The sequence below is a fragment of the Anomaloglossus baeobatrachus genome, chromosome 2 (assembly GCF_048569485.1).
Source record: "Anomaloglossus baeobatrachus isolate aAnoBae1 chromosome 2, aAnoBae1.hap1, whole genome shotgun sequence".
NCBI classification, from domain to species: Eukaryota; Metazoa; Chordata; class Amphibia; order Anura; family Aromobatidae; genus Anomaloglossus; species Anomaloglossus baeobatrachus.
In genome coordinates, this window is record NC_134354.1 from 787,093,864 (window position 1) to 787,108,007 (window position 14,144).

General features: G+C 51.8%; 1 protein-coding gene across 5 annotated transcripts in view; it reads right to left on the reverse strand.

The window, feature by feature from the left end:
- LOC142292332 (piwi-like protein 1) overlaps positions 1 to 14,144 on the reverse strand; it is a 177,474-nt gene that overhangs the window by 59,810 nt on the left and 103,520 nt on the right. For all 5 annotated transcript variants that reach the window (XM_075337635.1, XM_075337636.1, XM_075337637.1 and 2 more), the window contains one exon: positions 4,287 to 4,404. In XM_075337635.1, the coding sequence (XP_075193750.1) occupies positions 4,287 to 4,404 (118 nt within the window). The remainder of the gene's footprint in view (positions 1 to 4,286; positions 4,405 to 14,144) is intronic.

The window sequence follows — 14,144 nt, forward strand, 5'->3', positions numbered from 1 at the left end:
CTTACTGCCTTCAAAGTGTATTATTTGGGATGATGTATGATCTCATGCATTCTCCCAATGCTGCCCATATGCACTCCCCCCTAATTATTCTTTATCAGTATGTGTGAGCAAATGGAAACGTTTTTGTAAATATCTTTCTGGGAAAAATGATGTGTTTAATGCTGGAACAATAGAATACATGAGTCAGTTGGTGATGCTGGCTGAAAAGAGAGCATGTCTGTGTTCTTTGTCTTATATACATGGATATATATATATATTGGCACTGATATACGGCAATACGGCGCCGTCTCTGGATATCCCAAATGAGGACTCCATTAGCAGTCTTCAATGCAAATTCCTCCCTTGACAGCATCTCCTCTAGAGAAGCAGAGATGGCTTTGAGAGCCCACACTGCTGCAAAAGGTCGGGGAAAACGCGGCCCCCGCAGCTTCATACACAGATTTGGCCAGAAGGTCAATCTGACGGTCAGTGGAATCCTTAAGTGAGGTGCCGTCAGCCACCGACACAACGGTCCGGGCTGAGAGCCTAGACAGCGGAGGGTCTACCTTTGGGGAGTGAGCCCACTCCTTGACCACCTCAGGTGGAAAGGGAAACCGGTCATCAGAACCACACTAAGGAAGCGTTTGTCAGGGCAGGCCCTGGGTTTGGTCACAGCGGTCTGAAAACTGGAGTGGTTAAAGAACACACTCTTCACTCTCTTAGGCGAGGTAAACTGATGTTTTTCTGCCAAAGAGAGTTGCTCCTCTGATACTGGCGGATTGAGATCCAGCACAGAATTAATAGAAGCAATCAAATCACTAAGATCTGAGTCACCCTCAGAGAAATCGATGGGATACATAGCCTCCGAGCCCCCAGTGAGGGCATCCTCCTCATCTTGAGAGTCAGCTCTTGAGACAGAGCCGTGGGATGGGGAGGGGGAGGAAATCCTGCGCCTTCTCTTAGAAGGACGGGGTCTGGGATCAGATGATGAATCCTCCGTGAGCTCTGATGGACGGAGGTCAGAGGATAGGAGTGCTCTGTCAAAAGGTATTAGAGGCACCCTGTGAGGGGGGCTGATGCATATTCATCAAAGTCCTGGACAAAAGTCCCATGGACTCAGCAAATGACTGGGATATGGACCTAGAAAAGGACTCTACCCAGGCCGGGGGTTCAGTCACAGGTGCAGCAGCAGCAGCAGCCTGAGAGACCACTGGGGGCGAGACTCCAGGCTGTGGCACCGCCAAGTTAGAGCAACCATCACAGTGTGGATAAATGCTCGGCTCAGGTAGCTTACATGCAGTGCATGCAGAATAAAGCTTTGGAGCCTTGCTCCTTCTGTGAGACATGCTGCTGGTGGAGTGGGGGCTTTGCAGAGAATGAACCCCAGGGAGAATATACAGAGGTCCACAACCGGAGACCGGCTGTGGCTTACCAGACCGCTGAGCGCGGTGTTGTGTGCCCTCCAGATCCCGAAGCCCGGTCCCCCAGTGCGCAGCACCTCAGCAGAGATGCAGAATCCAGGATGTCCCAGAGCAGAGTGAACTCTGCCTGAGAAATGGGGACTAGGGGCGTTCCTATAAAAGAGCGGGAACTGGAGGGCTAGAGAGACCTGCAGGGAAGGAGGGACGCCCCAGCAGTGGGGAGTGTCCCTCCCCTGTGTAGAACGGCCGCCGGGAGGAGCCGAACCTGTCCCTCTGCAGGAGTGACATGCGAGGGCAGGAAAACGAAACTAGGCCTCAGGCGAAGCCGGGGCCTAAATTTAAGCGGCGAGGCCGACAAGCAGGCACCATCAACGCGGTTCTCTGGCAAAAGCTGGAGAACCCGCCGGAAAAGTTAAAAACAATCACATACAGCATACTCTCCCCATACAATAAAGAACCGGGACCCCCAACATAAACGTCTCAGGTACTTAGCTGCTGAGACGCAGGGCCATGTCCCTGGGGATGAGTGCTCCGGTCCAACAGAATCCTCAAGGGGCTGTGGATGGAGACCAGACTCCTGCCAGGCATGGAGACCGTGCTGGCTCCCACTTCAAGCCAGAGCCCAGAAGGGATGGTGAAGGAGCGCGGCATGTAAGGCTTCAGCCTTGTAAATCCACCTTAACAACACCGCCGACACAGTGGGGTGAGAAGGGACATGCCGGGAGTCCAGACATGGACCCGCTTTTCTTCAAACTCTTTCCAAAAGTCAAACAAATCATATGAGAATGCATGTGTGGATGTATGTCCTCCTGAACACAAAGCGATAAACTGGCTAGGACTGGCTACCAGGGGGTGTATAAGCTCAGAGGGAGGAGCTACACTTTTAGGTGTAGTACTTTGTGTGTCCTCCGGAGGCAGAAGCTAAACACCCATGGTCTGGGTCTCCCAAAGGAACGATAAAGAAAGACTGGGATATAGACCTAGAGAAGGACTCTACCCAGGCCGGGGGTTCAGCCACAGGTGCAGAAGCAGCCGGAGAGACCACTGGGGGTGAGACTCCAGGCTGTGGCACCGCTAAGTTAGAGCAGACATCACAATGTGGATAGGTGCTCGGTTCAGGCAGCAGGAGCTTACATGCAGCGCATACAGTATAAAGCTTTGGAGCCTTGCTCCTCGTGTGAGACATGCTGCTGGAGTGGGGACAGCTTCTACAAAGAGAATGAACCCCAGGGAGTATATACAGAGGTCCACAACCAGAGACCGGCTGTGGCTTACCAGACCGGTGGAAGCGGTGTTGTGTGCCCTCCAGATCCCGAAGCCCGGACCCCAAATACACAGCACCTCAGCAGGGATGCAGAGTGCAGGATGGCCCAGCGCAGAGTAAACCCTGTCCAAGAAAATGGCCGCCGGAGCGAAGAGAGGGGGCGGGACGGGGGCGTCCCTGTAGGAAAGCGGGATCTGGAGGGCCATAGAGACCTGCAGGGGAGGAGACACGCACAAGCAGTGGGGAGTGTCCCTCCCCAGTGCAGGACGGCCGCCGGGAGGAGCCGTGCCTGTCCCCTCTGCATGAGTGACATGCGAGGGCAGTTAACAGAAACTAGGCCTCCGGCAAAGCCGGGGCCTAAATTTGAGCGGCGAGGACGACGCGCAGGCACCATCGGCGCGGTTCTCGGGCGAAAGCTAGAGAACCCGCCGGAAATGCCAAAATAAATACAGTAAGCACACTCTCCCCATACAATAAAGAACAGGGACCCCCAACATATGAACGTCTCAGGTACTTAGCTGCTGAGACGCAGGGCCAGGTCCCTTGGGATGAGTGCTCCGGTCCAGCAGAGTCCTAAAGGGCTGTGGATGGAGACCGGTCTCCTGCCAGGCATGGAGACCGCGCTGGCTCCCACTTCAATCCAGAGCCCAGGAGGGATGGTGAAGGAGCACGGCATGTAAGGCTCCAGCCTTGGAAATCAACCTTACAACACCACCGACACAGTGGGGTGAGAAGGGACATGCCGGGGGTCCAGACGTGGACCCGCACTTCTTCAATCTCTTTCCAAAAAAAGAAAAAATCATATGAGAATGCATGTGTGGATGTATGCCTCCTGAACACAAAGCGATAAACTGGCTGTGACTGGCTCACCAGGGGGTGTATAAGCTCAGAGGGAGGAGCTACACTTTTAGGTGTAGTACTTTGTGTGTCCTCCGGAGGCAGAAGCTAAACACCCAAGGTCTGGGTCTCCCAAAGGAACGATAAAGAAAGAGATGTGATGGAGCTCTAATTAGGGTTTATCACATCTGTATCCCACTATATAGGTCTCAAGTTCAGGTCCTGTTCTAGGGACCATATCGATCTTGAGAACAGAGACCCGTTGTGTGCCATCAAGAATGGAGACGTGGCCTTTACTTCTACTACTCCCAGATCTAACGAGCAGTTTTAGAGATCACGAGAGATACCAGAGTACAGTTTGGTGCTTACCCACCCCAGCACGTTTCGCCATTGCATCCTCAGGTGAACCACACCACCTGAAGAAGCAACAGTGAAATATGCTAGGGCAGGTAACGAAACTGTGGTCGGGTAACTCATTTTCTTATCTGGTATGGTCTTCCTTGCAATTGCGGTTGTGCAGTGAGCAATATATTAAAGGAAAGTCTCTGATCTATTGCTCTGAGCAATCTGGCAGGGTCAAGATCAAAGAAACTCCTCCACCACTAACTGCAGTATACTGATGCATGCGCTGACTGATCGGTCATGTGCCAACCATACTGACAGCTTCAATGGGAAATCAAAGAAAATTCAACCCTGCTCTATACCTGTGGAATCTAACCAAACTCCCCTTGCCCTATAGATGAGATTGGAGGTGGACGGCTCTTACCAGCCACCCGGCTACTTACTTGTGTATGGTGTTCAGGAACTTTCCCAATTGCTGCTCCCTCTGGTCTGGAGGTAAGCGGGTGTGAACGGCCAGATCCTTCATGACGTTGAAGTCGCTTCTCATTCTGTCGGTCAGACCTGCGTTATAAAATAGGAGGCAATAAGATGAGAATATGGATGGCGGCCTCCTGGTGGTGCACGCCATCTCATTACAAGCACCTTTCTGGTAACAGATGTTTCCATCTCAACACTTTTTAAATCCTGGAAACCTCCAAGCTATTGTTTGTGGCAGATCCCAACTAAACATGTTAAAAGCTTGGGGGTCCTACTACTTTAACCCCTAATCAGGGCAGAATGGGCCTGTCTCCGAATCTGGTGGAGACTACCACGTGCTTGGCTGACTATATCCGGCAGTCTCAGACTGATGAACGCACCGGCACCGCACATGCTCAGACATGGCTCTACGGATGTACTCCAGAGTGGGATTCAGGGCAAGTTACCCGAATGGCTGCTAGACACACACACACACACACTTCTGGGTCAACTGCATAACCGGTCCCCTTCATTTTTGTTGTCCTTGGAACCGGCACGCTGCCATTTGGTCCAGATGTATTTGATTTAGCAGGAGACTGAGAACAAAATAGGCAGGACCCTAGATGTAGTTTGTTGCCTTACACCTCATGGATGGTAAGTGTCTTTGAGGTCAGCTCTCTTGGTACCTAGTGTGGTGTCGGTGGGGTGGGGTGGTGAAGATCCAGGGGGCTTTGCCTGACAGTATGGGTGCTGCAATGTGCCTGTTGGGTGGAATTCCCTGCCGGCACGGTGCCGACACTGCATCAGTTGCCATCATGCAGCGGCATGTACCCACTTTGAGAGGATCATCATGACGTGAAATTGGGCTTATAGATGGATCAAAATGTTCATTAAGACCCTCCTGTCCATTGTTTTTAAAAACTTTGCTCAACCGCTGTGGATTAAATGTATAAAATACTAGAATGGGCGGCCCAAGCCTTTGTTTTCCTGCAGTTACAGCGTGGATGCTCAAGAGTCGCTGCAGTTGCAATTTGCAAAAAAATAGGTCACATCAGTAACAAAATGGTTAAAACATAACCATTTCACAGTGCGGCACTACAAGAAGAAGCTCAAAGCAGAGTCGCTCAGAAGTGTGCAAACCACAGCGAAATGATCGGTAGCAATTGAAAAACTTAATCCTTTGAAAGACCAAGGAACTTAGTTTTTGCCCTTTTTTTTCCCCTTTGCCGTCTTTCAAGAGCCATAACTTTTTGTTTTTAATTCCTCATCTCAAAGTTGCAGTTTTGAGTGACTTAAAGGTTACTGTACAATATACTGAAAAACTAGAGTGAAAAAAAAAGCAATTTTGTCATTTTTGGGGGGGTGGGGGTGGAGAAGTTTTATGGCATTCACTGTGTGGTAAAAGGATTTTGGATACTCCCCTTTAAATCACATTCTCAAAGCCTTCATTGGGGAGAGCGCGGGACAGCCATGGGGAGAGCGCGGGACAGCCATGGGGAGAGCGCGGGACAGCCATGGGGAGAGCGCGGGACAGCCATGGGGAGAGCGCGGGACAGCCATGGGGAGAGCGCGGGACAGCCATGGGGAGAGCGCGGGACAGCCATGGGGAGAGCGCGAAACAGCCATGGGGAGAGCGCGAAACAGCCATGGGGAGAGCGCGGGACAGCCATGGGGAGAGCGCGGGACAGCCATGGGGAGAGCACGGGACAGCCATGGGTGTATGCTGCTGCCAATCAAAAGGGTGTGACATTAGGGAAAAAAAAAAAAAAAGCTCTTCAGCAAGCGCACCCACCAACTGACACAGAGCTCAGTCAGCGAGAGAGAAGTAGGAGAAGCAGTAAAACCAGAATAATAAGCTGAAAACATAGCTGGATACAAAAACAGTATACAAGGGCGGGAGCTGTGTCCCACAATGAAGGCTCTGAGAAAGGGATTTTACGGCGAGTACCCAAAATCCTCTTTTCTCATTCACGTCATTAAAAGGGGACACAGGAAAACTATAGGCAGTTCAAAAAGCAGTCAAGAGGGTGGGATAAGGAACAAAAAGATATAAAACCAGAAATCGGGACTAGACCGGAGCTACTGCAGTTTGCAGAACGTTCCTACCGAAGCAGGCAATGTGTATGTACTCTGTAGAATTTTGAGTCGGTATGAACAGACGACCAAAGCTGTGACACTGAAGTTTGATGCTGTACAGCCCAGAAAGTTCCCACTGCATGGGTGGAGTGAGGCTTCATTCCCGGAGGATGCCACCTGTTCTTTGCCCGATACACTGCCAAAAATGGCAGAGAGAGTCCAGCATGCACCAGTGGTCTTTGAAGCGGGAAGACCTCTACGATGACCTTCCAGAAACAAGGAGTCCGAATATCTGAAAGGCGAGGTTCTTGAAAGATTCAGCCGTAAAGCTCCAACTAAATCCAACTTGTCAAGTGACTTTTCCCAAGGAGGAGAGGGGATGGACAAAAGGATTGAAAAATGATGTCCTCAAAGTGAAGGAGCCTACCTGGGGAAGAAAGGAAGGAAACCGTTGAAGAAACACCTTGTCCTGATGAAACATTACTGTAAAAGAAGGGAATTTTGTTTACTTACCGTAAATTCCTTTTCTTCTAGCTCTAATTGGGAGACCCAGACAATTGGGTGTATAGCTACTGCCTCCGGAGGCCACACAAAGTATTACACTTAAAAGTGTAAGGCCCCTCCCCTTCTGCCTATACACCCCCCGTGGGATCACGGGCTCCTCAGTTTTAGTGCAAAAGCAAGAAGGAGGAAAGCCAATAAACTGGTTTAAAGCAAATTCAATCCGAAGGAATATCGGAGAACTGAAACCATTCAACATGAACAACATGTATATACAAAAAAACAGGGGCGGGTGCTGGGTCTCCCAATTAGAGCTAGAAGAAAAGGAATTTACGGTAAGTAAACAAAATTCCCTTTTTCTTTGTCGCTCTATTGGGAGACCCAGACAATTGGGATGTCCAAAAGCAATCCCTGGGTGGGTAAATAATACCTCGTAGTAGAGCCGTAAAACGGCCCCTTCCTACAAGTGGGCAACTGCCGCCTGAAGGACTCGTCTGCCTATGCTGGCATCCGCCGAAGCATAGGCATGCACCTGATAGTGTTTCGTGAAAGTGTGGAGGCTGGACCAGGTAGCCGCCTGACACACATGCTGAGCCGTAGCCTGGTGCCTCAAAGCCCAGGACGCACCCACAGCTCTGGTAGAATGGGCCTTCAGCCCTGAGGGAACCGTAAGCCCCGCAGAACGATAAGCTCGAGAATTGGTTCCTTGATCCACCGAGCCGGGCTTGATTTGGAAGCCTGCGACCCTTTACACTGGCTAGCGACAAGGACAAGAATGCATCCGAGCGGCGCAGGGGCGCCGTACGATAGATGTAGAGTCTGAGTGTTCTCACCAGATCTAATCAAGTGCAAATCCTTTTCACATTGGTGAACTGGATGAGGACAAACAGAGGGTACGGGGATACCCTGATTGAGATGAAAGGGGGGAAACCACCTTAGAGATAAATTCCGGAACCGGACGCAGAACCCCTTGACCTGGTGAGACACCGGGAAGGGGGCCTTGCACGACAATGCTGCCCGGACAGACACTCTCCGAAGTGAAGTGACTGCCACAAGGAAAACCACTTTCTGCGAAAGGCGTGAGAGGGAAAAAACTCTCATAGGCTCGAATGGTGGTTTCTGAAGAACCATCAGCACTCTGTTCAAATCACAGGGTTCTAACAGTCGTTTGTAAGGAGGGACTAATCGGCAAACCCCCTGCAGGAACGTGCGTACCTGAGGAAGTGTTGCTAGGCGCTTCTGAGAAAATACAGAGCGCTGAGATTTGTCCCTTAAGGGAGCCGAGCGACAAACCTTTTTCCAAACCGGATTGCAGGAAGGAAAGAAAGTAGGCAAGGCAAATGGCCAGGGAGAAACTCCCTGAGCAGAGCACTAAGATAAGAATATCTTCCACGTTCTGTGGTAGATCTTGGCAGATGTGGGTTTTCTGGCCTGTCTCACAGTGGTAATGACCTCTTGAGATAACCCTGCAGATGCTAGGATCCAGGACTCAATGGCCACACCGTCAGGTTGAGGGCCGCAGAATTCAGATGGAAAAACGGCCCTTGAGACAGCAAGTCTGGTCGGTCTGGTAGAGCCCACGGTTGGCCTACCGCGAGATGCCACAGATCCGGGTACCACGACCTCGTTGGCCCGTCTGGAGCGACGAGGATGGCGCGGCGGCAGTCGGACCTGATCTTGCGTAACACTCTGGGCAACAGTGCCAGAGGAGGAAACACATAAGGGAGTTGAAACTGCGACCAATCCTGAACTAAGGCGTCTGCCGCCAGAGCTCTGTGATCTTGAGACCGTGCCATGAATGTTGGGACCTTGTTGTTGTGCCGGGACGCCATTAGGTCGACGTCCGGCATCTCCCAGCGGCAACAGATCTCCTGAAACACGTCCGGGTGAAGAGACCATTTCCCTGCGTCCATGCCCTGGCGACTGAGAAAATCTGCTTCCCAGTTTTCTACGCCCGGGATGTGAACTGCGGATATGGTGGAAATTCGGAATTGCTTGCCTTCCAGCCACTGCTGGAAGGCTTGTAGGGCAAGATACACTGCCCTGATTTCCAGAACATTGATCTGAAGGGTGGACTCCTGCTGAGTCCACGTACCTTGAGCCCTGTGGTGGAGAAAAACTGCTCCCCACCCTGACAGACTCGCGTCCGTTGTGACCACCGCCCAGGATGGGGGTAGGAAAGGCTTTCCTTTTGACAATGAGGTTGGAAGAAGCCACTACTGAAGAGAATCCTTGGCCGCCTGAGAAAGGGAGACGTTCCTGTGTAGGGACGTCGACTTCCCGTCCCATTGGCGGAGAATGTCCCATTGTAGTGGACGCAGATGAAACTGCGCGAAAGGGACTGCGTCCATTGCTGCTACCATCTTCCCTAGGAAGTGCATGAGGCGTCTCAAGGGGTGCGACTGGCCCTGAAGGAGAGATTGCACCCCTGTCTGTAGTGAACGCTGTTTGTTCAGCGGAAGCATCACTATCGCTGAGAGAGTATGAAACTCCATGCCAAGATATGTTAGCGATTGGGTCGGGGTCAGATTTGACTTTGAAAAGTGGATGATCCACCCGAAACTCTGGAGAGTCTCCAGTGCAACGTTCAGGCTGTGTTGGCATGCCTCTTGAGAGGGTGCCTTGACAAGTAGATCGTCCAAGTAAGGGATCACAGAGTGACCCTGAGAGTGCAGGACTGCTACTACTGCTGCCATGACCTTGGTGAAGACCCGTGGGGCTGTCGCCAGACCGAAAGGCAGGGCTACGAACTGAAGGTGTTCGTCTCCTATAACGAAGCGTAGAAAAACGCTGGTGCTCTGGAGCAATCGGCACGTGGAGATAAGCATCCATGATGTCTATTGATGCTAGGAAATCTCCTTGAGACATTGAGGCGATGACGGAGCGGAGGGATTCCATCCGGAACCGCCTGGTTTTCACATGCTTGTTGAGCAGTTTTAGGTCCAGAACAGGACGGAAAGACCCGTCCTTTTTTGGCACCACAACAAATTGGAGTAAAAACCGTGACCTTGCTCCTGAAGAGGAACAGGGATCACCACTCCTTCTGCCTTTAGAGAGCACCCGCCTGCAGAAGGGCACCGGCTCGGTCGGGAGGTGGAGAAGTTCTGAAGAATCGAGTCGGAGGACGAGAACTGAACTCTATCCTGTACCCGTGAGACAGAATGTCTCTCACCCAACGGTCTTTGACCTGTGGCAGCCAAATGTCGCCAAAGCGGGAGAGCCTGCCACCGACCGAGGATGCGGAGAGAGGAGGCCGAAAGTCATGAGGAAGCCGCCTTGGTAGCGGTTCCTCCGGCTGCCTTCTTTGGGCGTGACTGAGCCCGCCAAGAATCTGAGCTCCTCCGATCCTTTTGAGTCCTTTTGGACGAGGAGAATTGGGACCTGCCCGAGCCTCGAAAGGACCGAAACCTCGACTGTCCCCTCCTCTGTTGGGGTTTGTTAGGTTTGGGCTGGGGTAAGGAAGAATCCTTACCCTTGGACTGTTTAATGATTTCATCCAATCTCTCACCAAACAGTCTGTCACCAGAAAATGGCAAACTGGTTAAGCACTTATTTGGAAGCAGAATCTGCCTTCCCTTCCCTTAACCACAAGGCTCTGCGTAAAACCACGGAGTTGGCGGACGCCACTGCCGTACGGCTCGTAGAGTCCAGGACAGCATTAATAGCGTAAGACGCAAATGCAGACATTTGAGAGGTTAAGGACGCTACTTGCGGAACAGATGTACGTGTGACAGTGTCAATCTGCGCAAGACCAGCTGAAATAGCTTGGAGTGCCCATACGGCTGCGAATGCTGGAGCAAACGACGCGCCGATAGCTTCATAGATGGATTTCAACCAGAGCGCCATCTATCTGTCAGTGGCATCTTTAAGTGAAGCCCCATCGTCCACTGCAACTATGGATCTAGTCGCAAGCCTGGAGATTGGAGGATCCACCTTTGGACACTGGGTCCAGCACTTGACCACGTCAGGGGGAAAGGGATAACGTGTATCCTTAAGACGTTTGGAGAAACGCTTATCTGGATAAGCGTGGTGTTTGTGAACTGCTTCTCTGAAGTCAGAGTGGTCCAGAAAAGTACTCAATTTACGCTTGGGATACCTGAAATGGAATTTCTCCTGCTGTGAAGCTGACTCCTCCACTGGAGGAGCTGAGGGAGAAATATCCAACATTCCATTGATGGACGCTATAAGATCATTCACTATGGCGTCACCATCAGGGGTATCCAGATTGAGAGCGGTCTCAGGATCAGAATCCTGATCAGCTACCTCTGCCTCATCATACAGAGAGTCCTCCTGCTGGGACCCTGACCAGTGTGATGAAGTCGAGGGCCGCTCCCAGCGAGCTCGCTTAGGCTGTCTGGGACTGTCGTCCGTGTCAGAGCCTTCACCCTGGGATGCATGGGACCCCCCCGGAGCACGGATTTGTTCCAAATGAGGGGGGCCAGGGAGCATTGAATCAACAGTGCCCATGGTCTGAGTTACCGGTCTGGACTGCAAAGTCTCTAGGATTTTAGTCATAGTCAGAGACAATCTATCAGCAAAAACTGCAAACTCCGTCCCTGTCACCTGGACAGTGTTCACAGGTGGTTCTCCTTGGGCCACCTCTAGCAGAGACCCCGGCTGAGCAAGTGCTACAGGGGAGCATTGCACCCAATGGGGGTCAGTGGAACCTGCCGGTAGAACAGCCTCACATGCGGTACAAGCAGCATAGAAAGCCTGTGCCTTGGCACCCTTGCTTTTTGCGGACGACATGCTGTTGTCTAGCCATCTAGGAGGGTATATAGCCAAGAATAGCGACCGTACAGTGCAATGTATAACATACAAGCATAAAGTACAAATGAACACTTCGGCACTAGTGGGGTCAGCACCTCAGGTGCTGCTTACCGCCCGCTCAAAAGCGGGTGTGTGGTCGCCCGAATCCTGTGTCTGGGTCTCCAAGAGCTTGTCTCCCTTCTCCAGCTCAAACTGCAAACAGGAATGGCTGCCGGCGTCCTGTGGAGAGGGGCGGGCCGTGGGCATGCCCCAGACAAAGTGCGGGAAACTGGCGTCTCACTGTGCCCAGTGAGGGGGCTGGAGTATGCTAAGCAGACTCCAGCCCTCGGCGCTGACGTTCTGAACAGCGTCCCGCCCTTCCCCTGACTGGCAGGCCTGGGGGCGGGAACAAAACGAAACTAGGCCGCAAAAGCCGGGGACTCGATTTATACGCGCGGCCGTCGTATAAGCACGGCCAGCGCGGAAGTCCCCGGCGCACCACAAGTCCCAGCCGCGCCACAGTGTAAAAACAGCCAGCAGCGGCCGGCGCGGCAGTTCCTAATACATAAACTCACTCAGCTAAGCTGCAGTGAGTAATAGCACAAGCGCTCCGCGCTGTTGTCCCCGGCGCACTAACACACCCAGCATGCTGGTGTGTGTGTGCGCGATTTGTCCGGGGACACAGAGTACCTTAATGTAGCAGGGCCCTGTCCCTGACGATACTCAGCTCCATATCCAGCAGGTTCTCCGGGTCTGTGGATGGAGCACGGTCTCAGTGCCTGGAGACCGGTAAGATCCCACTTCACCCAGAGCCCTGAGGGGGATGGGGAAGGAAAGCAGCATGTGGGCTCCAGCCTCCGTACCCGCAATGGATACCTCAACCTTAACAAACACCGCCGACAAGAGTGGGGTGAGAAGGGAGCATGCTGGGGGCCCTATATGGGCCCACTTTTCTTCCATCCGACATAGTCAGCAGCTGCTGCTGACTAAAACAGTGGAGCTATGCGTGGATGTCTGACCTCCTTCGCACAAAGCATGAAAACTGAGGAGCCCGTGATCCCACGGGGGTTGTATAGGCAGAAGGGGAGGGGCCTTACACTTTTAAGTGTAATACTTTGTGTGGCCTCCGGAGGCAGTAGCTATACACCCAATTGTCTGGGTCTCCCAATAGAGCGACAAAGAAAAGGAGAACTGCTCTAAGATGTGCCTGATAGAGGTGATGTCCACCAGAAAGGCAAGCTTCCAGGAGAAGAGAGAAAGAGCAACGTCTCGAATGGGCTCAAAAGTGGGTGTCACGGGGTCCTTCTCCGATATCACAAAGAGAGAGAGAGGAGTGAGCAATCCAAAAAATATTTCATGCGATCCAGAATGTCTATCAAAAAATCCACCACACAAAAGGTAAAAATAGTCCATAAACATGAATATAGTCCAGTAATAGCATAAATGTCCCGGGGATCAGTCACACTCCTCCAGCAGTCCTTCTCCAGGGAAATCAGGGTTTCTCAGTCTCTCTTGGGTGCTGGCCGCAGCCTCCGCTTCTCCCTCAGAGGATCAATCCTTCTCTCGTCCTTCCCAGCCTGACTAATTCTTCAGGTAAGCAGAGAATTTAGGTGGATCCCAGGTCCTCCTCCCCCAGACTTCGGGACAGAAACTACAGGGGAGGGGAATTACGGACAGACAATACAATGTACACACAAGCAATACAGAGAATGGACAGTGAACCACGACGAAAATACACAACATGATACACAACCCCCCATATTCCACCATCACGGGGGGGGGACCCCGAACAACATTCAAAATCAGATCGAGATAACAAGGGTCCGCCGGAGGCAGATATGGTGGGACAGAAATGGCTATTCCTTGCATGAACGTCTTGACCTGAGAGAGCAGGAGGCTATGTTCCTCTATAACAGAATGGATAGAGCTGAAACCTGTCCCTTGAGGGATCTAAGGGACAGGCCAGGGTTGAGGCTCGACTGCAAAAAGGACAGAAGGGAAGGGAGAGAAAAAGATTTGGAAGATTTTTGCTTGGCCTTGCACGAGCAGAAAAGAGAGAATTTTGTTTACTTACCGTAAATTCTTTTTCTTATAGTTCCGTATTGGGAGACCCAGACCTTGGGTGTTTAGCTTCTGCCTCCGGAGGACACACAAAGTACTACACCTAAAAGTGTAGCTCCTCCCTCTGAGCTTATACACCCCCTGGTGAGCCAGTCCCAGCCAGTTTAGTGCAAAAGCTGAAGGAGAATAGCCACCCACAAGTAGAACAGAGCAAGAGCCGGAACAACCGGAGACTCTGTCCACGACAACAGCCGGTGATAACACGCGGAACAAGAAATTGCCAACAGGCAACAGGGAGGGTGCTGGGTCTCCCAATACGGAACTATAAGAAAAAGAATTTACGGTAAGTAAACAAAATTCTCTTTTTCTTTATCGTTCCTTTGGGAGACCCAGACCTTGGGACGTTCCAAAGCAGTCCCTGGGTGGGAAATAAACAGAAAACTGAGAAGTAGGCAGAA